Source organism: Lissotriton vulgaris, chromosome 5 (assembly GCF_964263255.1).
Source record: "Lissotriton vulgaris chromosome 5, aLisVul1.2, whole genome shotgun sequence".
Taxonomy (NCBI): domain Eukaryota; kingdom Metazoa; phylum Chordata; class Amphibia; order Caudata; family Salamandridae; genus Lissotriton; species Lissotriton vulgaris.
Genome location: NC_141693.1, coordinates 184,915,753 through 184,942,779, shown reverse-complemented (window position 1 = coordinate 184,942,779; position 27,027 = coordinate 184,915,753). Strand labels below are relative to the sequence as shown.

The following is a 27,027-nucleotide window of genomic DNA, read 5'->3' as shown; positions in this document are numbered from 1 at the left end:
AGGGGCCTCGTGGCACACCACAAGGCGGCACCCTGGCCATTGCTTGCGCATGCGCATGTCTGCATGTACGAGGCGTTAAGCCACATCAGTGACAGAGGGAACAGGTGCCGTTGTTTCCTATTTACAGTTTCAAAGAGTTGACGGCGACGACATTAGCGATCGCTGCTGCACTTGGCTCGCACGTTGCTACGCCTGGCACTGCCATTGCTGCTACTCCGGGTCTCGGCTCATAAAGGCATTGGCAGGAACAAACAGATAAATAAAATAGAAGGTTCCTGAATGGTTAGGGCTCAAACCGCGGGTGTCTGCAGTGGGCCAAGTGCAACTTCTGACACCCTGTGACGTTTCGTGGTTCGACGTCCTTGCTTTCACCTGGCCTCGCTCCAGATTGAAAGAAGATTCAGCCCCCACAAGAAGACATGCAGGGGCGGCCTTAGGCATGTGCAAGCTGTGCACCTGCACAGGGCCGCCAGACCCCAGGAGCCACCACGCTAATATATATCCTTAATATAATAATCCTCTGAGGATGGATACATATTTGCGTGGTGACCCCTGGCAGGGATTTGGCGGCCTCTGGCTCTGTTCCACTCCCAAACACCCTGACCCCCCTCTTCACTGGCCTCTGCGCCTGTGTTCCTCCTGGTTCCTGATTGGCTTTTTTTCCCCCTACCTACTCCTGGCCCGGTGGTACAGGCGTATATAAGCCATGGCCACAGGGGCTGCCACGCCAATATATATCCGGGGCCCCCTAACTACTCTCCCTGCCCAGGGCCGCCATGAGCCTAGAGCCGCCCCTGAGGCATGTCTCCGGCGCGCGCGCCCTGTTTTACGAAGGAACAGCCTGGCCCCTCCGCCCTCGTTGGGCGCATAGAGCACAGCAGTCTCTGAGACAACCGAGATGAGTTCAGGACTCTTATGCAATGGGCGAGATTTACTACTCGAGGCAATCAGGCAGTGGGTGTGCAGGGACAGCCCGTGCTCCCGCGAGGCATCAGCCTGTTTGTAACGGGGCCTGTTTGTGCCAGCTGAAGTCACGCGCTCCTTTTACCAGAGCCGAGCCCTGCAGCCCGTCCCTCCCCACGGCAAGCTCTCTCAGCGGCAGACAGGGGGCGCCCTGCCCACTGGTGCCAGCCGCTCCCCCTGGCTTCCAGCTACACTTAGCGCGAGCTTCTCAAGCAGAAAATGCAGGCGCAGCTCCGCTCTGTTAATGGCCTGTCCGCAGCCATGGGGGGAGGCAGCGACGTGAAGCACCTGCTTCTCGGCTCTTTTTATCAGTCTCAGGCGCTAGTCTGAGCACGCTGTCGCAGACCCTGTCAAACGGATGCCCTTACACGATGCTTGGACCGAGTCCTAGTTATTTAGGAATACAAGAGGTACTTCTTTTCTTCTTTCTGTCCTTTAACATTCAGTCCACGTTGATTGGTCGGGTCTTGACAGGTTGACAGGTTCTGAGTAACACGTCACCTGTGCAGCGCTTCGTCAGAAAAAGGAAGCGCTATATGAATGCAATTTCAATACAATGCACCTTGTTACTGTTTTTTGTTACCAAACAGGGTCTCGTTTGCAACAAATGTGGGACATATATTCGGAGAAATGTTTTTTTTCCTTGAAATTTAATTCATTGAAGAATAAAAAAGCAGACAGTTGAGAATGGGGGCCTATGGTTTCTTCTGGGTCTGAGATTGCTGAATAGACTTTAGCTTCTAGGACGGAGGGCGGTGCAGGGGCTCAGGCGTCTATGAGGAGGAGAACAGAGGGAACCCACTAACGTTGGATAACAAGAGCAGCATCAGGGAATAGATTAGGTTAAAACACGAGGGAAAGAGAGTAAACTGGTGCCCCCCCCCAAAAAAAAAACACAAAGGGATGCCAGAAAGGAAAAGTGCAAAAACAACAAGTGATGGACTGAATGTGGATCAATGTCACACACTCCCCCAGTCAAAAGATCTGGGCCCAAATCCATCGTTTTTTTGCACTCCACACCACCCTGGGTTAGACAATGGCGATATGCAAATCAGCTCTGACCCTGTTGCCCCATGGGAACAGTCCAGTCCGAACTACAAAAGCCATGTCCTTCCCAGAACGGAATCTAGCATCCGAGGACCGGACCGGTTTCGAGGTAACACCTCTCATCAGCCCGGCTAGCTTGACTCCAAGTGGTGTGGAGTGCCTGGGACCCACGTCTGGGCATCCCCAGCGCACTTAGGGCGGCAATTGCAAAAACAACAAGTGATGGACTGAATGTGGATCAATGTCACACACTCCCCCAGTCAAAAGATCTGGGCCCAAATCCATCGTTTTTTGCACTCCACACCACCCTGGGTTAGACAATGGCGATATGCAAATCAGCTCTGACCCTGTTGCCCCATGGGAACAGTCCAGTCCGAACTACAAAAGCCATGTCCTTCCCAGAACGGAATCTAGCATCCGAGGACCGGACCGGTTTCGAGGTAACACCTCTCATCAGCCCGGCTAGCTTGACTCCAAGTGGTGTGGAGTGCCTGGGACCCACGTCTGGGCATCCCCAGCGCACTTAGGGCGGCAATTGCAAAAACAACAAGTGATGGACTGAATGTGGATCAATGTCACACACTCCCCCAGTCAAAAGATCTGGGCCCAAATCCATCGTTTTTTTGCACTCCACACCACCCTGGGTTAGACAATGGCGATATGCAAATCAGCTCTGACCCTGTTGCCCCATGGGAACAGTCCAGTCCGAACTACAAAAGCCATGTCCTTCCCAGAACGGAATCTAGCATCCGAGGACCGGACCGGTTTCGAGGTAACACCTCTCATCAGCCCGGCTAGCTTGACTCCAAGTGGTGTGGAGTGCCTGGGACCCACGTCTGGGCATCCCCAGCGCACTTAGGGCGGCAATTGCAAAAACAACAAGTGATGGACTGAATGTGGATCAATGTCACACACTCCCCCAGTCAAAAGATCTGGGCCCAAATCCATCGTTTTTTTGCACTCCACACCACCCTGGGTTAGACAATGGCGATATGCAAATCAGCTCTGACCCTGTTGCCCCATGGGAACAGTCCAGTCCGAACTACAAAAGCCATGTCCTTCCCAGAACGGAATCTAGCATCCGAGGACCAGACCGGTTTCGAGGTAACACCTCTCATCAGCCCGGCTAGCTTGACTCCAAGTGGTGTGGAGTGCCTGGGACCCACGTCTGGGCATCCCCAGCGCACTTAGGGCGGCAATTGCAAAAACAACAAGTGATGGACTGAATGTGGATCAATGTCACACACTCCCCCAGTCAAAAGATCTGGGCCCAAATCCATCGTTTTTTTGCACTCCACACCACCCTGGGTTAGACAATGGCGATATGCAAATCAGCTCTGACCCTGTTGCCCCATGGGAACAGTCCAGTCCGAACTACAAAAGCCATGTCCTTCCCAGAACGGAATCTAGCATCCGAGGACCGGACCGGTTTCGAGGTAACACCTCTCATCAGCCCGGCTAGCTTGACTCCAAGTGGTGTGGAGTGCCTGGGACCCACGTCTGGGCATCCCCAGCGCACTTAGGGCGGCAATTGCAAAAACAACAAGTGAAAAGTGGGCATATGCAGAGAGTAGGGACACTGGGACGCAAAAATCAGTGAAACGAGGGAAGGGATTGGGATTCACCCCTGACCAGCAGTTTAAAAAAGTAAACTATCAGCTGGTAATAGGATGTGTGAAGGGAAGGGTATTGAAGGAAAAGCGATCTACGCATCTGTGTAAAAAATGAAGGGACAACCCATGTTAAAGATTACAGACATTCACACTTTAATCAGGATGCAAAAGGCATTTCCGACAAAATGGACCTGCTGGTGTTAACTGTTTTTCTAACCAATGGTGAATGCCGCTCATCTTGAAAACTTCCGTATGGCACTGTAGCTTAAATATTTTCTCAGAATTGGTATTCTTTGAATTTTCATTCACATGGAATCCCATGCAAGCCATTTCTTCAGCTCTGAAGTTGTTTCCTGAAACTTAGACCTCCATAGACTTCTGTGGAGGGGCTTTCTGAAATGTAGACCTTTTCTTTCACCCCTCGTGGTGCTTCCTGAAGCCTGCTCCTTTTTAATCTCGTCCAGAGATGCGTCCTGAAACAAAGCCCCCTGTAGGATTCTCTGAAAGAGCAGCCCGAAACGCAGGCCTGTGGATGCGAGAGCCTTCCTGGAGTTGACACTTTGCATCTCCTCTGGAGTTGCTGCTTGAAATATGGTCCTTTTTTGTCTCTTCTGGAGGTGTTTCCTGAAACGCACCTTCTTCTACTTACCTTCTGAAAGGGGTTCAGGAAAACAGGCCCTACATATTGTTTTCTAGGGAGAGGATGCTGTGCAGCGACCAGAGCTGGGTTCAAGTCTTGGCGTAACTTCCTGTGATTGTGGGCAAACCACTTAATCTCCCTGTGCCCATGGGCAGCGCCTGGATGCCATCATGGGTGATAAGACGCGCTATATAAATCTACAATCTCTAGAGTTGGTTCCTGAAACACCCCTTTTATTCCCCTCTAAATGCAGTTCCTGAAACATGTATTCCCTTCTGGAAGTGCTGGTTGAAACTTGGCCCTGTATATTGTTCTCTAGGGTTGTTTCCTGAAATGCACCCTTTCTATTCACTTCTGATGGTGGTTCCTGAAACATAACCCTTTTAATCTCTTCTGGGAGTGCCGTCTGATACCTGGCTCTACACATTGCTCTCTGTAGTTGTTTCCTGAAATGCACCCTTCTCATTCCCCTCTGATGGTGGTTCCTGAAACATAACCCTTTTATTCTGTTGTGGAAGTGCTGGTTGATACCTACATATTGTTCTCTAGAGTTGTTCCCTGAAATGCACCCTTTTTTATTCACCTCTGGAGGGGGTCCATGAAACATACACCTTTTATTCTCTTCTGGCTGTGCCGGCTCAAACCTGGCCTTTTTTATTGGTAGCCAGAGACAAGGTTAAGACCCTTAACATGTGCAGATTAATTTAGAAGCTCAAGTAATCAAACACAGGAGGACCTCCCCCCACTCAGTCTAGAAATCATGCGAAGGAGGTAAGTCAAAGAGGCACTTAGGACCTCACCCAGGACTGAGGCCACTTGTAAAGAGTAGTAATGCACAAGAACCAACCGGTGGTAATACACCACACATCACAGGCAGAGAAAATCGCGCCCCTGTTGAAATGCACTCTGCCAGCTCACTGTCGAATGAGTTCTGGTTGGTAGCGTGTTACCAGTGCTCAGCATAACAGATTACAGGGCAGCTCTGGAGGGGTAGCTTTAAGCACTGAAAAAGAAGGTTAACTCTGAGTTGCCCTGGTAAAGGCTGAAAATCAGATCTGGGGACACTGCGTAAAGTTCTGGTCACTGCCCACTCAGATGCTGACAGAGTGGTTTTTGCCACACGGTTCCTATCTGTGTAGTGTGTTTACGGGAGGAGGTATCAGATGCTCCCTGGTACATGTAGCTTGTACAGGGTTGTCACTCAACAGTGTGTATGGGGGCACAGTGTAACTCTATGAAAGGGCGCACCCAGCCATGTGCTGCTGATGGGGCGATGTGTACATGATGGCCATACGGCCCAGAATGTCTGTCCTGCATAGTGTGTCCATATGCCCCTGCACGTCTATGACTCTACATGTATGTTCTCCACATTGCGACCTTCTGAAAGTGTACATGTATGATTTAGTGTGTCTGTATTGCAGTGTATTCATACGATAGTACAGATGTATGACTTGGTGTGTCTATAGTGCATAGCGTTTCTTATGATAGCCCACATGTATGACTCAGTGTGTCTACACTGCATAGCGTGTCCCCATGCTGGGGTACCCCTGGGACCCACTTTATCCATGCAATATTGTGTTAATAATCCAGGGTGTGTGCAATTAAAGTCTACCCATTTGACGTCACATGCCTGTCCAGCATCATGCCTGCTCTGCATTGTGTTTATTTGGAGTCAGAGTGCAAGTAGTAGATGGCTCAGGTAATGGGGGGGGGAGGGGCTAAGGTAATGCAGGGTGCTGCGGTATCACACAGCATTCAGATAACGGGAGGTGCTCAGGTAATACAGTGTGCTCAGGTATTGGAGCCCTCTCAGGTAATGCAGGCAGCTCAGTTAATGCAGGCAGCGCAGTTAATGCAGGCAGCTCATTTAAGACAATGTGCTCAGGTAACGCAGGTCACTCAGGTAATGCAGGCTGGCCAGTTAAGGCAGGGAGCTCAGTTAATGCACGTCCTTCAGGTAATGGAGTTCAATCAGGTAATGCAGGACGCTAATTTAAGGCAGGGTGCTCTGGTAATGCAGAACTCTCTGGTAATGCAGAACTCTCTGGTAATGCAGGTCACTCTGGTGACGTAGGTTGCTGAGGTAAAACAGGGTGCTGAGGTCATCCAGGTAGCTCTGCTGATGCAAGGTTCTCGGGCAGTAGAAGGCCGCTCAGGTTATGCAGAGGCCTCCAGAAGGTAATAACGGTCGCTCGGGGTACTGAGTTAATGTAGGTCACATTCTTAAAGCAGTCTCTGAGGTAATGGAAGCGGCTCTGGTAATCTCTCAGCTGATACAGGATGCTCAGATAATGCAGGCTGCACAGGCAATACAGGTTCCAAAGGTTATACAGGGTCCTCAGGTCATCGATGTGGGTCTAGTAAACAAGGCGGCTTCGGTATGACACGGTGCCACGGTAATGCAGGGCGCTGACATAATGCAGGTCACTGAGTAATACAGGCTGCTGAGGTAACATGGTGCCCTCAGGTAACCGGGCACTGGAGGATGATCAGATATTAAGGAGTCGTCAGGGACTAGAAGGTCCTCCGATAATGCATGGGCCTCAGGTACCAATCGATACGGGGGTGGGGGGGATGCTTAGACGGGTGCTGACCCCGGTGTTCTGCAGAAGGTTCTAAGATTGAGTCCACCTGTGGATGCCGCAGGGCTAGGAGTTGTATAGAGTCTGCTTTCTTCAGCCAGTTTCTTCCTTAACCTTCTTACTCCATTCGAATATATGATTCTAGCCACCATCATAGCCAACTGCATCGTGCTGGCCCTGGAGCAGCATTTACCCGAAGGAGACAAGACTCCCATGTCCGCGCGGCTGGTGAGTACTGCATGCGTGTGTCTCTTGTCTGTAATAGCTGTTTGTATGTATAAAGCACTGTCCTTGCGCTCATGACTACATCCCATGGTATATCCGCACAAGTCACTACAAGTCTTCCATATAGTCAGAGACTGACGAGGCTTGAGGGCCTTGGCCAAGTGGGCCAAGAGGTTCAGAGACCCGGACTCTGTCGAATGTGGCAGGTGCTTCCACGGATAGGACCAGGGGTACATAAAAAGCAGATCTGCTGGCTGGTTACGCAAAGCCGTGAGATTGCATTGATGTTTTGAGGATGATGAGCGAAGGAAAAGAAAAAGTAAGTATATTAGTCAGATGGAGGCTGCCTGGGTTGTAGGGTGTATATGATGTCGAACTTTGAGAAAGGAACAGGCTACTAGTGGTGGATTGCCGCATGCATTCGGAAGAGAATGGTGGAAGGTCCAGGAATAGCGTAGGGTTGTGATAGGGCAGCGATGACAAAATAGAGCATCACAGTGGATTCAGGAGTAGTGTAGTGTTTGTGATAGTGTAGTGATAAGGATCTTGAGCTGAAAAGGAAGGAAGTGTGGAGTTAGTTTAGCAGTAGTATAGTTTTGGAGGTAATATACAGAGATGTGGTTGAGTTCATATAGTAGTACACTGCGGTAGGGTTAGGAATAGAGTAGTGTTTGAAGTAGTGTAGGGATGGGAAGCAGGGTGGACCGAGAAAGAAGGAAATGGTGGTAGGTTCATGAGTACTGTACTGTTTGAGGTAGTGTAGTGATGACGAGCAGCATGGGCTGTGAAGGAATGGAATAGTGGCATATCTACAAATAGTGTCATGCCTGAGGTAGTAGTGTAGCGAAAGCAAGTAAACAGAAGGTAATGGTGGTAGGTTTAGCAGTAAAGTATTCTTAGAGATAGCATATGTCAGAGACACAGTTGAGTTAAGATTTAAGGCACATGTTGTAGGGGTAGATTAATATTTCACAAACTTGGGTGGGGGAAGCGGTAGAAGCGGTATGGTTGATAAGGGAAACATGCTGTAGGTTTAGGAGCACTGTAGTGATTGACAATGTGTAGGCATGGGAAGTAGTAGTAGACGAGAAGGGAAGAACTGGTAGTAAATTGAAGAGCACTGTAGTATGTGAGGTACTGAAATTAAGATTTGGGATGCAGTAGTTGCTAAGAAGATAAAGGATAGTTGTAGGTTCAGGAGTAGAGTATTGATTGGGCAGTAGAGGGAGGGGATGTGATATAGACAGACACAAGAATGGTTGTAGGGGAAGTTGATGGTGTTAGAACTAGTGCAGGTTGGATAAAGCGTGTAATTTAAAGTGAAAGATGGAAATAGGATGGGACGGAAGTGTCAACTCTGAGGCTTTCTGTAGGGGATGGTAATGGAGAAGCTTCTAAAATGTTGCGAGCGAGGTACTGGAGAGGTGGAGGGGATGGGGGCGTGTCAGAAGGGACCGTAAATGGGAGAAGCATCTAACAGCAAATGGCTCTAATATTGTACTAAATGGTACTTCAAAGATCACCCTTAAAAATTCACACTCTATAAATACTGTTATGTTATGTTAAATGTTATGTTAAATGTTTTGTAAGTGCCCAGCTGCAATCCAACACTACTTACTTGGTCTCACCTAAGGGGTTTGGCCTAATTCTGGTTAATCAAATTGTGAACAACAGAACAGATGTGTATAAAATGAGATACTATTTCACAGTAGAGCCAGAAGATTAGTTCTGTTAAAACGGCCACCGAAAATAAAGATATGACCTGAAATACGTGAGGGCATACATTCTTGGCTTTCACAGAAAATATAAATAATTGATTTCTAGTGCTAGTGGTGCTTAAGAAAACAAAGACTAGGCTCAACATAGAACCTCCCTATAGATTCTCAAAATGGCTGCCTCCCTGTGACAACCCCTGAGTCTTCGACCTGGTGTTGCCTGGAGGCTGGTGAGGGGAGCTAGTTCCCTCGAAGGGCTTTCCTACTGCATTCTGGGTCACTGGTATTACCACTCTCTCCCCAACAGCAGTGAACATGTTTCATTCGTCCCTCCCCCCATCCCTTCTTCAGTTCTACTTGGAGTGTCTGTCTTCCTCCTCTCATCCTCTGCATGACAAAATAAGCCTAGGGACCACGCTCCGGATGGGTCTGTGGCGGGACTGGTTATGGGGAGCCACACCTCCACATCAGGCCACACCTCCACAACCTAAACATGAAAGACAGAGGGCGGGGGAGGCAGCTTGGTGGGAAGGACCCCGCGGTGGAGGACAGAGGGAGGGAGTCGGTAGCAGTTCTAGGGAACAGAAAATAGGGGTTGGTGGAGTGCGGAGCTCTAGAATATGCTATCAACACAGACTGGTTCCAAGCCCCCCCCCAAAAAATATAATAACAAATGATCAATCTAGTAGGTAGTCTGGTCAGAGTGATGTACGGTGCTGAGGCGCATTATGGGTTAATTCTGTTGCATTCGTAGGTAAATGCTTGCTTCATCCACGTCAGGACATGTCTCCCGGGAGATAAGATGCTAATTGCTCATCTACACACACCCATCCACGTCAGAACAGTAGTCTCCGCAGGGAGGGGGTTGTAATGCTCTCAAAATAGCTATTTTCTTTCTATAGTGTAGTTCCAGGCCTGGTCGTTGAAATAGACCCCGAGGCGGGGCTTTAAATGCTGGGCGTGTCTGCTCTGCCCTGTAATCCCAGCACAGGTACCTATAAACTGTTCCTGTAGCCGGTACTATGGGACATCAGTACATGTTATTGCACATACACATGTAGCGCCAGTACTGCTGAGAACAGCATCGTGGTGCTTAAAACCTGAACTGTCATCTCCAGGATGAGACATCTAGTTCACACAATTGTAAATGCTCTTATCACTTTATCATTTCCTGAAAATGTCCGTGTAATTATTGCAACGTATTGTTAGAATGCATGGACGTGATTTATAATTCGCACATGAATACAGTTTCTAATGAAATGTTATCGGCTGTCCCTTGTGAAATATTGCTGACGTTCAAGATTGTTTCTGAAAAGAAGACCTTTGAATTGTTTGCTTCTGTGATACCAATAGTTATGTGACAGTAGCAGGAGAAGGAACTCGAGAGAATGAGATACACCTGTAAGCACTTCAGACACAGCACTTTATGTATGTAGATAGGTGTGATAAAAAGATCTGTTTAAAAAACCTTAGAAATTCAGTGAAAAAAACAAAGGTTAAAGTAACATTATAGTTAGGTGAATTTGTCAGTGACAACATCAACGTTTTGAACAAAACAAACCACAGAAATTTACCAGTTATAGTTAGCAGAGCTAACTATAACGTGCTCCCCCGCATGCATTACATAGGACCTCAGATATGACATCACTCATGACATTCTATGACATAATTTATGACATCACTCTCCCCATATAAAGTATTTTCGGCACCATGGGTGGGCTGCTCGGGCCTCTGGAGGCCCAGGGAGGGGGGCCTTATTTTCAGCCTAAAGTGAGCTCCCTGGGGCCTCTGCAGGCTCAGAGAGGGGGGCCACGCAGCCCTCCTTCCCTTTCAGAACACAGCCCCGGGCAGGGGGGGGGGGGGGGGGGTGAGCTCCCCGGGGCCCAAAGTTATTAAATGTGGTCCAGCTGCCATTGTTTCCCCCCTGATCCTGCAAGGGTCCAGACATTTTTACTGTTTTTTTCCTTTTTGGCTCAGGTGGGCCCTCTGCCCCCCTCCCCCCATGGAGTCTATGGGGTCAGGATATCCCTATCCTGCCCCCTTATATTATTATTTTTGTTAACTTCAGTACAGAGGACTATGTCTTCTAGTTCTGCAATGGCTGCCAGCAATATTTGTCTCATGTTGCTGGCAGCCAATCAGAGTGTCCGCTCCTGTGGAAGTCTGACTCCTATAGGGCGAGGTTGCCCAAGGGTAAAAAAGCTCCCTGGGCAAATCAGACATCTCTATTCTTAAATTAGGGCTCATGAGAGTTTTGAGAAACCCAACCGTCCAGATATACTATTATTTTTGTCCCTTAATTTCTCAAAAACAACTGAATGGATTCACATGAAATTTAAAAAAGTGCAATCTGTGGATCAAGATCTAGCTTCCTGCCTAATTTGGTGTAATTTGATTGAGCAGTTTTTGGCATATCCTTGTCTAAGCAGTCTATGGAAAATACATGGGATTTTCCATTTTTGGAACCCCCCTTCCTTCCAACCCTGGCACACCCGCTTGATGGATCACCCTGAAACTTTCCAAGAAGGAGCTGAGGTGAATTACATTTTTTGGGAAAATTCAGGGAAGATTTGTCAAACGAGGCCCAAGTTATTAGCATACCAAGCAAAACATTTTCTTTCTATGGAAAAGCAGACCTAACTATAACTAACTAGTGGTGACCGCCACTAGGTTTATATATATCTATCTATATATATATATATATATATATATATATATATATGTATATATATATATATATATATATATATATATATATATATATATATATATATATATATATATATATATATATATATATATATATATATATATATATATATATGCGAATTAGCTCCCTGCCATTTCGCCATGCGCAGCCACAACAGCACACCACGCTAGCACAGAGGGAGACGGACCAACCAGGTACAGCAAGATGGATTCTTTATTCACAGGATATATATACGTCACACTTCGCTCTCAAGCGAAAAATAGACGGCACTCCAAAGTCTCTTGTCCAAGAAAATAATTTTATTTGGCAGACCCCCTGCCCACTCGACAAACGCGTTTCGCCACTAGGGCTTCGTCAGTGTCAACCTGATTGTAGTGAGAAACACCATTTTATCCCCACCTCCTCCACAACATAGTAAGAGGACTGAATCTCGCCAAATCGGCGGCCATCTTGTAGTATGCAACATCACCTTGAGTGTCCTTTCTACAAAATTTACATGGTGGGTTAAATGGTGTGTAAAAAGTGCTTGTGCGGTTAAAAACATTGAATTGTCCCAGTTGTTATTATGACAGTTCATTTGGTCGCATTTACAACATTTTTCATTTAGGGGACATCTAGGAGGAATGAAACATTCACAACAGCAACATATCTTTCCCCATTATTGTTTCAATGTGCTCGTTATTCAAAGTTGCCATCATTTGCTCTAAATTCATTTAAATTGTGAGCATCAAAATTGTTATACGGTGCACATTTACTGTCAACCTTCGCATTTGTGTCAATATTCTGGGAATTGAAACATCAGATGTTATAATTATCGATGTTCAAAAACTATCTCAGTTCCTCCGTTCCTTAGTTATTATTGTGTGTACATGCGAACAGAAAATATAGCCCTGTATGGGCATATGTGTTTGGACATACAGATCTCTGCTTAGCAATTGTGCCCTGTATGGGCAAGTACTTATGCACAGCTGCGCAACTCCTATATTACAGAACAATAGTGATATTTACATGTTATTCCCAATTTTATTCCAGGTGGACCCATAATTCTTCGTCATTATTTAAACCTTTCGGTTGCATACTGTGGAGGTCAATAATGTACCTGGACTCCAATGCTCGCAACAATCTTATTTTGTCACCCCCACGTTCCTTCCTATCTAGTTGTTCGATAAGGAGGTATGACAATAGGTCCCTATTGCTATTGTGGTGGGTTTCAAAGTGGCGTGCCATGTGGTAGCTCTTGTCCCTGTTTGTTATGGCGCGCATGTGCTCCAAGATACGTTTTTTGGCCTGATTGATTGTACTGCCAATATATCTCTTGGAGCACGGGCATACCAGGCAATAGATCACATATTCAGAATTACAATTAAGTAATTTTGTGATAGTTCTTATGGGGTGTGAATCATTGGGTCTCCCTTCATACTTTGTTCGTTTCTTGGTATACGTGCACGCCTTACAGTGCATGCAAGGATAGAAGCCACATACTGGTTTTTTGTTTGTTGTTTTAGTGGAATCTTCAAAGTGGCTATCAGTCAGATGGTCACTTAAAGATTTACATCATCTGTAAGTTACAGAGGGTCTGGGGTAGAGTGTGTTTCATTATTAGATCAGTTTTCAATATGTGCCAGTTTCTATTAAATATTGCCACTAACTCACTAGATCTCATAGTGAATGTGGTTATCATTCTGGCACTTCCCTCCGTTTCTACCTCCTTCACTTTGGTTTTCATCAGATCTTTTCTTTCAAGGAGGTCAGCTCTACTCACTGCACTCGCTAATGTTGCCTTCGAGTACCCTCTATCTTTGAATCTGTATACAGCTTCATCCCGGGTCTGTACGAAATCTTTAGGATCTGTACAGTTCCTCTTCAGGCGGAGTAATTCCCCAAAGGGGATGTTTCTTATCATACTCCTTGGATGGTGACTATCCGCATGTAATACGGTATTGCCCGCTGTGGGCTTGCGATACAGTTTTGTTAGTAAGGAGCTCCCTTTTACGAAGACTTCCAGATCAAGATAATATACAGATGTGTCGCTAATGGTGCTGGTAAATCTCAAATTAAGATTGTTATCATTGAGAGCCGCAATATATTCCTCAGCCGAGGATCTATCGCCCCGCCATACGACAAACAAATCGTCTATATATCTTGTCCAGATCATGATCCGGTCCAGCCATTTTTCATTGGTCTCCCCCCAGGCCACGTGCTTCTCCCACCAGCCCACGAACAAGTTCGCGGAGCTGGGGGCGAAGCACGTGCCCATGGCGGTCCCCCTGGTTTGTCTGTACATATTTCCTGCAAAAAGAAAGACGTTATTGTTGAGGCAAAACTCTGCCATCCCCAAAAGCATACAGTTGTATTGATGGTACTTCATATTTTTCGCGCCTAGGAACCATTTCATAGCAGAGACACCCTCCTGATGGTCTATGCAGGTATAGAGATTGGCCACATCGAGGGTAATTAGAAGCATATCCAGCTCCCACTCGATCCCGTCAATCAATCTTATAAAATCTTGGGTGTCCCTGACATAGGAGGGTAAATCCTTGACAAAGGGGGCTAGGTAAGTGTCTATAAACTTAGAGGTGTTCTCCAGAAGACTCCCTATTGAGGAGACAATAGGTCTCCCCGGTGGGTTTTTCATGTCCTTATGCACCTTGGGGAGGTGATAAAATGTTCGAATTATTGGGTGCTCACAATATAGATATTCGTATTCGTGTTTATTAAGCATCCCTTAGTCCCTCCACCCCGTCAATAAAGCGTGACAGTCAATGGTACATTTCACAAAATCTTTCCTGTTGATGATGGTATAACAGGTTCTGTCCTGTAATTGTCGCAGGGCCTCTTGCTTGTATTTGTTATTACTGAAGATCACGATATTCCCCCCCTTGTCCGAGGGATTGATTTCAATTGATGTATCCTCCTTCAGTGTTTTGATTGCTTCTCATTCCAGCCGGGAAATATTCAAGTTCTTCCTATTCAATTCCAGATTTTTATTGGACATTTTCTCTAGATCTTGGAGGATGGCGTCATTGAAGACGTCTATTGCGTCATGTGTTGTATGGGGCAAGAATCTAGATTTGCGTTTCAAGTTGCTGGGATCTCTGACTTGTGTGATCTCCTCCCTCTGTAATACCTCCATTGTGCTGGGTACTTCCCCTATTTACGCCAGGTCATGGGTGATTACGAGCAGTGGCAAGTCATTGTCCCTGAGAGTGGTACCAGTGGCCCCAGTCGTTTCTAGAGGTCTTTCTATTCCAGATTGGGATTGTTGTGCAAATATTTTTTGTAGTTTTAACTTCCTTACAAACTTAAATATGTCTATTCGTGTTTGTACCGGGTCGAATTTTGACGTGGGACAAAAAGTTAGTCCTCTTTTTAGGACATTTTCTTCATGGGCATTCAGTTTTCTTTCAGAGAGGTTAATTATGGTTTGCTCAGCTTTTACCATCTCCCTCTCCTGCCCCTGCTGCGAGTTACCATCGGTTGCGTCACTTGTGTATTTCCTCCTGCCCCTCCTGCCCCGCCTTGTTTTCCTCTTTTTTGTTGAGGTTTCTGTGGTGTTTGGCCTTGGGGGCGGTGTCGTGTCTCCTTGAGGACCTGGTACTCGTCTAAAAAAGGAACCGCCGTTGTGATAGGTGGTCCTTTCTTTTTTCCTTTTTCACCTCTCAATGATTCGTCCTCTGACATAGATGCGTCTGATTCGGAAGTCACGACTTCTGTTATAGCCAGGGTCCCCTGCGCAAGCCTCTTCCTTGTTGCGTCAAACTTTTTCGCAAAAGTTAAGATTCTGCCTGTCAGGTAATCCTGGTGGTCCCTTTGGAATTTAGTTTGTTTGCGTTTTTTATGCCACTCTCATAGTCTTTTAGTCTTTTCATCATTGCTTCGCGCAAATCTTCCACCATCTTAGTATCTTTTTCCTTGTCAATGAGGTCCTCTATTCTCTGTATTTCGGCGAGGGCTTTCTGCCTGTCGCTCCAGGCATATTTTATTAACATCAGCAACATTCCTTTGCTCATATCTGCGGTGTAAGCTGCCCAGTCTTTCAGAAGTTGCGGGTCCGGATTTTCATAGGAGGGTATTGTAAAAATTCTCAACCCCCTTGAGACCCTGTTGCATTCCACATAATTTTGGAGCGAGGTGGCCTCCCACCACTTTCGAATTTCCCTTTCTTGAGTTCTCTCAAGTTGCTGGAATAATGTTTTCAGATTATTCATGGGCGCTTTCGCTGTTGTTGCAGCCTCCGTTCTTGTTATAGCTGTGTTTATGCTTTTAAAAATGTCAGCAGCCTCTTTCTCCCTTTCAGCTGTGCGGGACATTATTGCAGAGCAGGGGTTTGGCACACTCACTTCGCGCTGTTATTACAGGTATTGCTTGGAGGGGCGCAGCAACAGTTCTAGGTGGTCTGCCTCGGACGACTTATAAAACGGGACAGAGGTTTCAAATAACTGTTCAATACACCAGGTATTCGTGCATGCAGCACTTACCCTTAAAAAAAAAACATATACATATATATATACATATATATGTCTCATTAACCAATAGCAGCATGCCAACAAACATAATTACTTGCGAATGAGACACTCCCATGTGAAACCAACATTGAGAAAGATTTGCTCTGCCGAAATGCGTCTGTTGGTGAATACATTTGGATTCCTGTAAACCTGCTGAGTGCTCCTGGTTCTATTTGGACAATTAGGTTTCAATTTATTGATGAGCAGCCACTTGCACTTAACGTAGCACCCCTTCGAAAAAGTTTTTAGCAGGTAAAAATTGTATATATCTATATATTAGATTATAGTTATATATTATAGTTGGGACCACATTTGCATAGGAAATGGATCATTTGGTTTTCTAATACTTTTGGCATCATTTCACGAATCTTCCGAAAACGAAAACGTTTTGGGGTTATCCGTCAAGTGGGGCCCCAGAAAAAGGGGGGCCCCAAAATGTATTTTCCCCATGCAATTTTTCATAGGAAATTGAACAGCGATACAGAAATAAACGGTTGAATGGAATTACACCAAATTTGACAGAAAACTAGATCTTTTCCCAGAAAACATGCTTTTTTTGATAGTGTAAACCGTTCAGTAGTTTTTCAGGAAATGAAGGTTCAAAATGTATGTATACTTCCAGCAGCAGGGACCTACGGTCCTGACAGATCAAAAGATTAGATCAGATTCGCCTCAGTCAACATCAGCAAATATGTTGCGGCAGGCATTTTAGGACTTGGGAACTCAGTCTCCGTATCCTGAAAAGATGACAACATACATACAGGAGGGGGCAGGGTAGGGCTACTCTGACCCCCAGCCTTGGTGGTATTTCTTTTTTAAAACCTTTTACATGGTGTCAGTAAAAAAACCCACAAAGGACACACTATTAATTTTGCAGCCAGCAGGGTGGTCTAGGGCCCGGGGTCTGTGTATTATAATTTAAAGGGGAGGAGAAAGGTATGCAGCTCCCCTCCCCCAGCCATTAAATGGCCACAGTGACTGCATCCTCTGGGGCCCATTGAAGTAAATAATTGGGGAGGGGGGCATAGGGCCCTCCTTGGCTTGTCATAAAAGGGCTCCTGGAGCCCCCTCCCCAAGAATCGAATCCTAGCAGTGTCCCTGGGACCCATCGCCTGGGACATTGTTGTTCTGTGCCGGGGAGATGGAGGGCAGGGAACAGAAATGTGACTCTGTGCTCAGGCTCTCATGTACAGATTACAGTGGAAGACGAATCAAAAGCTGCAACGCCAGATAAGCGAAACCAATGGAGCGAGCTCCCACGACATCCAGGATGGGTGCTGGAAGGTGTGCATGTTGCCTCCCTCCACAGCCCCCAATGGGTCTCAGTGCTGTGGGTTCCCCAGGTGGAACTGGGGCGCCCACAAAAAAACATTACTGGGTCCCACCATAGGGGGGATTGGTGCTGGCAGAGGCACTGGCAGTGTCACGGGGGCCATGGGCCTCCCCTGGGACCCCCAATGGTTTAATGTTGTTGGGTGGCCCCGGTGGGAACGTTGCAACCCTAAAAAAAACAACAGTATGGTTGGTTAACCAGCAGGGCCGCAGGGGCCTTGCCCCTGCAGCCTCCAACGTATGCATCAATTCTTGGGAGCCCTGGGTGTGTCTGAGGCACCCAGACATTTTAAAAAAAAATAAGAAAAAGAAACTCAAGCATGAATATGAAATGGTCGGACCACCTGATTATTTCATATTCACTTGTCCTGCCAGGGAGAGCCCAATAACGCCATGCTAGCGCTATTGACATATATTTGCACCTACTCACCGTATCCCTAGAAGGTGCAGGGGAACCACAATAATTTTTTAGAATGTTGTGGGGGTCTGCAGCAAATGCAATAACCCCCTAGGGATATTTAGAAAAAAGTCGCAGTAAGTCTCCTGGGTCATTGAATACATGACCCCAGAAGAACTGACCATATTTTTTAAAGGGCTCCTAGCTGGAGCTGTATGCTCTTCAACTGGAATGCGGGGACTCCTTGTGGTTGGTCCTAAGGCTGCATTTTCTGTCCTGAGGAGTTTTAAGAAAGATTGAACACATGTTTATGGTTTTTGTGAATAAAATGCTTAATTTAAAATATTTTTGCGACAGTAATTGTTATTATTCATTGTTATGCATGTACATGGCTATTCACTGGATTATAGTTATTGATACATTATTCTGGTGGTTTCTTTACTAATAGGTCTGCTTTACATAGGTTGATGTGCTGATCCTTTGAGAAAGTCAATAGGGCAGTCTTTTATATTTTGGTGTTCTGACCCTTTGAAAAACCCAGTAGGTCTGCCTTACATAAAATTACATTTCTGTACAAAGTTACTTTCTGTTAAAAGACCTCAGAAATTCTTAGGAAAAATGTAAATGTTTAAAGTGACGTTATAGTTGGATGAAGATGTTAGACAAAACATAGAGTTTTCAACTAAAAAAAACCACTGGAATTCACCAGTTATAGTCAACTGAGGTAACAATAACTCACACCCTTGCCATGCACTGCTATTACCTTAAATTTTACATCCCTCATGACATGTCCTTGACACCACTGATAACATCACAGATTACATCTGAAATGGCATAATTGATAACAGCACTGTGCATGGCTGGGAGCTAGTTATAGTTACTTCACTTAGCTAAAACTGGTAAATGTCAGTGGTTTTTGAGGTACAGAAAAAAATGACTGAATGGCATGACACCAAATCAGGCAGCATGTAAGAACTTAGCATAGAAAGCTTGCGTTTTAATATTTGGTGTAAATCTGTACAGCCGCGTTCGAGAAATTTTTGTTTAAAGAGTTGCTCTGTATGTCATGAAGGGGATAAAAACTTAAGTATATCTGGACTGTTTGTGTTCAGATATCTCCTGATTCTCCACTTAAAGGAGACTAGCTAATCCTGATTGGCTGACCACAGCGTGGAACATATGTGGTGGCAGTGATTAAGGGTCTCAAGGACATGGTCCCCCTGAAAATGAATTAAAAAAACATAATATAAGTGGGCAAGATGAGCACACCCGATCCCAAGGGGCATTCAAGGACGTTTCAAAGCCCCCTCAGCCTTTATTGGCTGGCCGCAACAGGGACAACATGTTGTTACAGCCATTATAGGACTAGAGGACAGGATCACCATTGAAATGCTTTATAGTGAATGCCAGATTTTGAGGGTCACAAAAGGGACACATATAAAGGATGATAACAGATTTTAGACACAATATAAATCATTTGTTGGTGGTATTATACTAGTTTTAGGAATAGTGATGTGTTCTAAAGTGATTTTACCCTATGAAAAATGGTGAAACTTTTTTCTAGTTTGATGAACCATGTTCGAAAGAAAACTATTTTTTCTGATGGTTTTCCCATAGAGGCCATGGAAGGTGCTCCAGAAGCTAAACTAAGAGAATGTTTTCTATAATTTCACACTATCTTCCTCAGCCATGTGAGAAAAAGAGGATGCTATAGAGTTTGGCGGAGAGGGTGCTCTGTCGCTTTCTGATTTACATTAAAGTGGACCTTAAGTATGTTAGTGGCAAAGCCTACTCCGACTCCATTGCAGACAGGAAGGGCTATTGGAAGTTTGGGCATTAGACCGACTGTTCATTTTAAAGTAGGCGATCGAATGGCCAGTTTGTTATCCCTAAACATTGTGAAAAACCTGGTGGTAAGGGACAGTAAAAATGGTGAAATAACTTTTATACCATGGAAGAAAACTCCATGGTGTAGGGGTCATTCGTTTTTTTTTTTTCAAAACAGAATCCTGCTTTGGGATTTTGTTTTTCAAGAAGCAAAACAAGGTTAAAAGTTTGAAAGGCAGCTATTCGTCAAAATTTTAACTCATTAACAGGAACCACTGTGATAGTGGTTCTTGACAATGACTAGAGAATGTCGGCTGGGCGGGCGGACAGCTCTAAATTCAGAGTATGGGTACTCAGAACGTAAAGCTTGATATTCTATATAAAGTATATATTTCCAACAGCAGCAGTAGCCTGTTAGTTGATTCCCCAGTGTTCTACTGCAGCTTCCCACTTATGAACATTATTCTGTATTCACAACTATGGCACACCTGTAGCCATCTTGATGGAATACAAAATATAAAAGTTAAAGCATTTCCTTTAGAAATGAACAAAATGAAGACACAATTGCTATGCGTTCTTAAATATTTTTCATATCCATATCAGTAAAACATACTGACGTGCAGAGTGAAATATGTATTTTCAAAACCATCAGCAGTCTGTCAGTTAACTTCCTAGTAATACACTGCCATTTCCCACATTGTTCCAATAAACAACTAGAGTGCTAACATTCTGTATTTATATCAATCAATCAATCAAGGACATTTATAGAGCGCACTACTTACCCGTTGGGTCTCAAGGCGCTTAGGGGGGGGGGGGGGGCCGTTACTGCTCGAACAGCCAGGTCTTGAGCTTCTTCCTGAAGGAGAGGTGGTCTTGGGTCAGGCGCAGGTCGGCCGGGAGGGAGTTCCAGGTCTTGGCGGCCAGGTAGGAGAAGGACCTTCCTCCTGTTGTCGCTCTACGTATGCGTGGGACGGTGGGGAGGGCGCGGCTGGCTGAACGGAGGTGGCGTTTGGGAGCGTAGAAGTTGATTCGGTTGTTGAGGTAGCTCGGGCCTTGGTCGTGTAGGGCTTTGTGTGCGTGGGTGAGGAGACGGAAGGTGATTCTTTTGTTGACGGGGAGCCAATGCAGGTCTCTCAGGTGTCCGGAGATGTGGCTGTTTCGTGGGATGTCGAGGATGAGTCTGGCTGAGGCGTTCTGGATCCGCTGGAGTCTCTTCTGGAGCTTGGCGGTGGTTTCGGCGTAGAGGGCGTTGTCGTAGTCCAGTCGGCTGGTGACGAGGGCCTGGGTGACGGTCTTCCTGGTCTCCGTGGGGATCCACCAGAAGATCTTCCGTAGCATGCGCAGGATGTTGAAGCACGCCGAGGAGACGGCGTTGACTTGTCTGGTCATGGAGAGGGAGGAGTCCAGGATGAAGCCCAGGTTGGGTGCGTGGTTTGTCGGTTTGGGTGCGGTGCCCAGGGCGGGGTGCCACCAGGAGTCGTCCCAGGCGGTGGGTGTGGAGCCCAGGATGAGGACCTCCATCTTGTCTGAGTTCAGTTTCAGGCGGCTGGTCGTCATCCACTTGGCTACCTCCTTCATCCCTTCGTGCAGGTTGGCTCTGGCGGCGGCGGGGTCGTTGGTCAAGGAGAGGATCAGCTGGGTGTCGTCGGCGTAGGAGATTATGTTGAGGTTGTGTTGGTGTGCGATGGCCGCGAGGGGGCTCATGTAGACGTTGAAGAGGGTAGGGCTCAGCGAGGATCCTTGAGGGACGCCGCAGATGACTTCGGTGGCCTCTGACTTGTACGGTGGCAGGCGGACTCTCTGTGTTCTTCCGTCGAGGAAGGAGACGATCCATTCCAGTGCCTTCTCCTGGACTCCGACGTTGCTGAGGCGTTGCACTAGGGTGCGGTGGCAGACAGTGTCGAAGGCCGCGGAGAGGTCTAGGAGGATGAGGGCCGCTGTTTCTCCGTTGTCCATCAGGGCTCGGATGTCGTCTGTGGCGGCGATGAGGGCGGTCTCGGTGCTGTGGTTGGCTCGGAAGCCGGACTGCGAGGGGTCGAGGGATCCGTTCGTCTCGAGGAAGGCGGCCAGCTGTTTGTTGACGGTCTTCTCGATGACTTTGGCTGGAAACGGGAGTAGCGAGATGGGGCGGTAGTTCTTGAGTTCGGTGGGGTCTGCTGTAGGTTTCTTGAGTAGAGCGCTGAGTTCGGCGTGCTTCCAGCTCTCGGGGAAGGTGGCGGTGTCGAAGGAGGTGTTGATAATGTCCCGCAGGTGGGGTGCGATGACAGCGTCGGCCTTGTTGAAGACGTGGTGAGGGCAGGGGTCAGTCGGAGATCCGGAGTGGACGGAGTTCATCATGCGGACGGTGTCTTCGGTGCTGATCGGAGTCCAGGCGCGGAGGGTGGTGGTGGGGGGCGTTGGTGCGGTCGTGGCGTGCGTCGGATAGGTGCTGAAGCTGTTGTGTATGTCCGCGATCTTGTTGTGGAAGTAGGAGGCGAGGGAGTTGCAGAGGTCTTGCGAAGGGGTGATGTTGTTGTTTCCGGCGTTGGGGTTGGAGAGCTCTTTCACGATGTTGAAGAGTTCCTTGCAGTTGTGTGCGTTGTTGTCCAGCCGGTCCTTGAATGCAGTTTTCTTGGCGGCGCGGATCAGTTGGTGGTGCTTCCGGGTGGCGAGTTTGAGGGCGGTCATGTTGTCCGGTGTAGGTTCCTTTCTCCAGACTTTCTCGAGGGCTCGGCAGTTCTTCTTGGAGCTCTTGAGTTCGTCGGTGAACCATGGGGCTTTCTTGCTGCCGGGTCTGCTGGGCGGGGTCCTCAGAGGGGCGAGTTCGTCCGCGCAGTTGCTGATCCACTTCGTGAGGTTGTCGGCGGCCTGGCTGGGGTTCGCTGAGCTGGCAGGAGGGTGCTGGCTCAGGGAAGCGGCGAGCTGGTCGGCTGTGATCTTGTTCCAGTTTCTTCTAGCAGCCTGTTGCTGGTGGTGGTGGATCGCCGTTCTTCTGAAGGTGAAGTGGACGCAGCTGTGGTCCGTCCAGTGGAGTTCTGTGGCGTGGCTGAAGGCGATGTCTTTGCTGGATGAGAAGACGGCGTTGAGTGTGTGTCCGGCGAGGTGGGTGGGGGTGTTCACCAGTTGCTTGAGTCCAAGGTTGGCGAGGTTGTCGAGCAGGGTGCTGGTGTTGCGGTCGTTGTTGTTCTCCAGGTGGAAGTTGAGGTCCCCCAGGAGGATGTAGTCAGCGGAGGGGAGGGCATGCGGGCTGACGAAGTCGGCGATGTCCTCGCTGAATTGTGTGCGTGGTCCCGGGGGTCGGTAGATCAGGGTGCCTCTGAGGGTGGTCTTCGGGTCGGTGTGGATCTGGAAGTGCAGGTGTTCGGCGGTTGTGAGGGTGTTGTCGGTGCTAGTCGTGATTCGGATGGTGTTCTTGTGGATGATGGCGATGCCTCCTCCCATCTGGTTGGCGGTGCGGTCCCTCCGGGTGATCTTGTAGCCCTCTGGGATGGCGATGGCAATGTCGGGCGCTGAAGAGGCGTTCATCCAGGTCTCCGTGATGAAGGCAACGTCAGGGGATGTGGCGTCTAGGAGGTTCCAGAGTTCGATGGCGTGTCTGTGGACGGAGTGGGTGTTGAGCAGGATGCACTTGAGGTGGTTGCTGCTGGTGTTCGGCTTGGCAGGTGCTGGTGCCGGGCAGGTCCGGATGCAGGTGAACTTGCAGGCGTGGCAGCTGAAGGGTCCGTGGGTGTGCTTCGGAGTAGCTCGGTAGCATCCCTGGGTCCCGCCGGTGTTGAGTGCGATAAGTGTTGCGGCGTCGTAGGACTGTCGGGTCGTCTTCCGTCGGTGGGGTCCAGGGGTCCTGGCACTGGGCGCGGTCCAGGCGCGGACGGGCGTAGACGGGCTTACCTTTGGCGCACCTTCGGCGCACAATCGGCGCGCCTGCTGCGCGTGACCGCTGCGCGTTCGCACGGTCGCCAAATATGGCGAAGTGCGCGGGGGGGCGGAGCAGCTGGGAGGCGGGAGCGGGGAGGGTACAGAAGGCAAAAAGGGGCGGGGTTAGCGGCGGTGGCGGGAAGCGGGGAGGGAGGACGAACGGCAGCAAATAAACCGGCAAAACAGGAAGGAAATTACAATAACTAGAAAACAGGCAATACAAAAAGACAAAAACAATTTAAACACAGCAAAAACAACAGGGGCAGGACAGGCGAGCACGGACCACGCCGCTCGGGGGCAGGGGGTGTGGTCACGCGGCGGCAGCGAGGCAGTCAGGCAGGGAAGGCACACGCAGCAGCTGGTGGCCGTGCGGCGCGGGGGTGTCCTAGAACTAGGTCAACTAGGTATAACAAAAGTGTTGCACACCTGAAGCCATCTCGAGGGAATCAAAGCTGCGAAACTTAAAGAATTTTCTTGAGAAAAATTAACAAAATTAGGGGGTTCTTTTTGTTATAGAAAATATGGTCTCTAGACAGCTAACACGAGGACATAAATCCTATAAGTGCGTACAATCTTGCAGTACAACATGGTTAAAAAAAACTGAACCCCCACAGGTGGCGGGACGCTTGAGAGAGGGTTCTTTGGAATGTAAGAAGGGGACAGCAAAAGCGGGAATCCACTTCTACATTCATTTGATATTCAAAATCTTTATTTTAGATAGTATATATCATTCAAGTTTATTTCAAATGGTTATAAGGCTGCACATTCTTGTTGAAATGCAGTTTTTACAGTAGGGTTACAAAAGGCAGAAATTTCACCTATTTGTTGATCAGCTTTTTAGTATCCAACTTAAAGGATCCTTGAGGGTAGTCCAGATGCAAGGCATTAGCCACCTTATGAGAAGCAACAATGTGCCACCCCGACAGATGGTGGGGCAAAGGCAAGATAGGCAGAGGGAGGGGAAGAGCGATGAGGATAGACAGCCCTCAAATGCATGTACTCTTATGGAGTGGTTCTACAAAAATATAGAAATGGCCCGGGTTGAAAGATTGAGCAGTGGAAGGACACTCAGTGGGTAAAGGAAGAAGTACTTGGACCTTGCTCCACAGGAGGGGCAAACACATGAAGAGGAGATGAAGCCGGCACACTGTGAACAAAGGGAAGCAAAGTTGTAATAGTGACAGTCTAGCCAACCAATGGTAAGCAATGGGCAGGCTCTAAGCCCCATGTAAGCTAATAAAATGTTTCACAAGTGACAGAGTATGTGCTGTCTCAGGTGAGACCTAAAAATGTGAGGTTTGTTTTTGTCATATGAATTATGCTTATTGCTCTAGAAAGCTAACCTGAGATCACAGGGCCAGATATAGGTAGCCCTTTACCGGTGGGAAACGGCCGATTCCGACCGGTAAAGGGCTATGGAGATGTAGGGGCTAAAAAAACGTACATTTTCGGTAATTTTACTGAATCGGTAATTTTACCGAATCGGTAAAATTACAGAATCGGTAAATTTACCGATTCTGTACATTTTACCGATTCGGTAAATTTACCACTCGGTAAAAATACCAAAAATGTATTTTGGGATGTAGGTAGCACTTCTAACAGTGCTACAGGGCCTTTAGTATTCGGTATTTACCATGCAATACGATTGCATGGTAAATTACGAACTCTTGTGTACATGTACATCTGTGCATGTACATCTGTGCCATGTGGCACACAGACATGCCCTAAGGGCATGTCTGTGTGCCACATGGCGCAAAAGCCAGTTACAGGGGTGAAACAGGGTGTCAAAGTGACACCCTGCCCCCTTAGCAACTCGGTATTTTTACCGATTCGGTAAATACCGAATCAGTATTTGCTATTGAATCCTAATGGCTTCAAGGCCCATAGGATTCAATAGCAAATACCGATTCGGTATTTACCGAATCGGTAAATACTGAATCTTACCGATTCGGTAAAAAATACCGAATTTTTACCTACATCTCATTTGCAGATTCATAAATACCGAATCGGTAAAATTCGGTATTTATGAATCGGTAAGTCAGATTTACCCACATCTGGCCCACAATGCGATACTCACATATCATCCTCATCTATTTCAGTAAAATATTGTGACATGCAGAGTCAAACAGGTACTTTCTATACCAGCAGAAATGTGTCAGTTCACTCCCCCTAGTAATCAACTGCAGCATCATCACAGGATTTTAATGAGCAATTGAATGCTGACATTATGAATTCAAGACAAAAGTGAGGTATTCCTGAAAGCCATTTTTTAGGAAAAATAACTTCTTGGTGGTGAGGTATTAGTTTAGGTATTTTAATATCCAAAGGCTGTTTTACAGCGCTCAGACACTAAGGGCCCTATTAGGAGTCTGGCGGTCTGAGAACTACCAAACTAATGGTGGTGCGTCGGATCCAGCCACTGCCGCACCAGCGGTCCGATCGCCTGATTATGACTCAGGCAGTTGGACCGCCGGCTCCGCCAGGGAACAACAGTTCCCTGGTGTAGGAGCAGCAGTCAGAGGCCACAACGGTTCCGCCAAGCATATAACGAGTTTCCTCTCAGACAAGCTTTCCATGGCTGTTCCACTGCCATGAAAACCCTGGTGGAGAGGAAACAAAAGGGGCCCTATAGGGCCCCCCTGTGCCTCAAACAAATGTGGATGCATACTGGGGGGCATAACATGTGGCCCTTTGTGTGCATACATATAGGTCCTGCACAGCATCGACTTTCGAGTCCATGCCGTGCAGGAACCTTGTAGTGCGCTCCCATTGCAGTGCCTTTTTTAATGGCAACGCCGCCTTTAAAAGAGGAACTGCCATGGAACCGCCATGCTGCCAGTCTGCCAGACAACAGACAAGTCTTAATCTGGCGGGTGGGCTGCATGAGCTTTGGCATAGCGGTGGCACAGCCGTTTGCACCGCTCGCCACCGCTCCGCCGAAAACTCATAATTAGGCCTTAAGTATCTAGGATTTGCAAAATAAGTAGTTATCCAGACAGTCTGTGTGAGTAGAGTGATTACTGTCATCAGACCGTCATCAAAGGGTGTGCCCTGGACAGTGCTCCTCTTTTATTGATCCGGAAATATGGATAAGATTTTTTTGAACCAGAAATCCCATTACAGCCAGTTGTAAGTAAGACTACATTCAGATGAGGGTGAACTTGCTTTGAGGATTCTCCGAATGCAAATACTCTGACCCCGAGACTGGTCAGTGCCGAAGTGTTAGATGTCACGTATTCTTACTGGTGACTTATATCAAGTTTATTCTCAGATTCAAACCAGAAAGGAGGCCCTTACTTATAAAAACATTCCCCCATAGACACAAAGGGGCAGATTTACTAACATTTAACTCAGCACAACATGGCAAGACAACTTACTGTACTGCGTAAAAGGGAGGGAGCAGGAATGCACACTATCTATTAAGATAAGGCACATTCTTTATTTTTTTAAATCTCTTTTCATTAAACAATTGGACAAAGAAAACTGCGGCAACAGTATATATTTCAATTTAGCAGGTAAGGACAGCAGCATAAATTGACAAAATCCCATTATGGTAGCAACAGTTTGACATATGACC

General features: G+C 47.3%; 1 protein-coding gene across 1 annotated transcript in view; it reads left to right on the top strand.

Annotated features, from left to right (window-relative positions):
- Positions 1-27,027, top strand: part of CACNA1B (calcium voltage-gated channel subunit alpha1 B) — a 1,091,759-nt gene that overhangs the window by 8,634 nt on the left and 1,056,098 nt on the right. Inside the window, exon 2 of the mRNA XM_086921120.1 lies at positions 6,968-7,073. Coding sequence (XP_086777246.1) covers positions 6,968-7,073 — 106 coding nt within the window. The remainder of the gene's footprint in view (positions 1-6,967; positions 7,074-27,027) is intronic.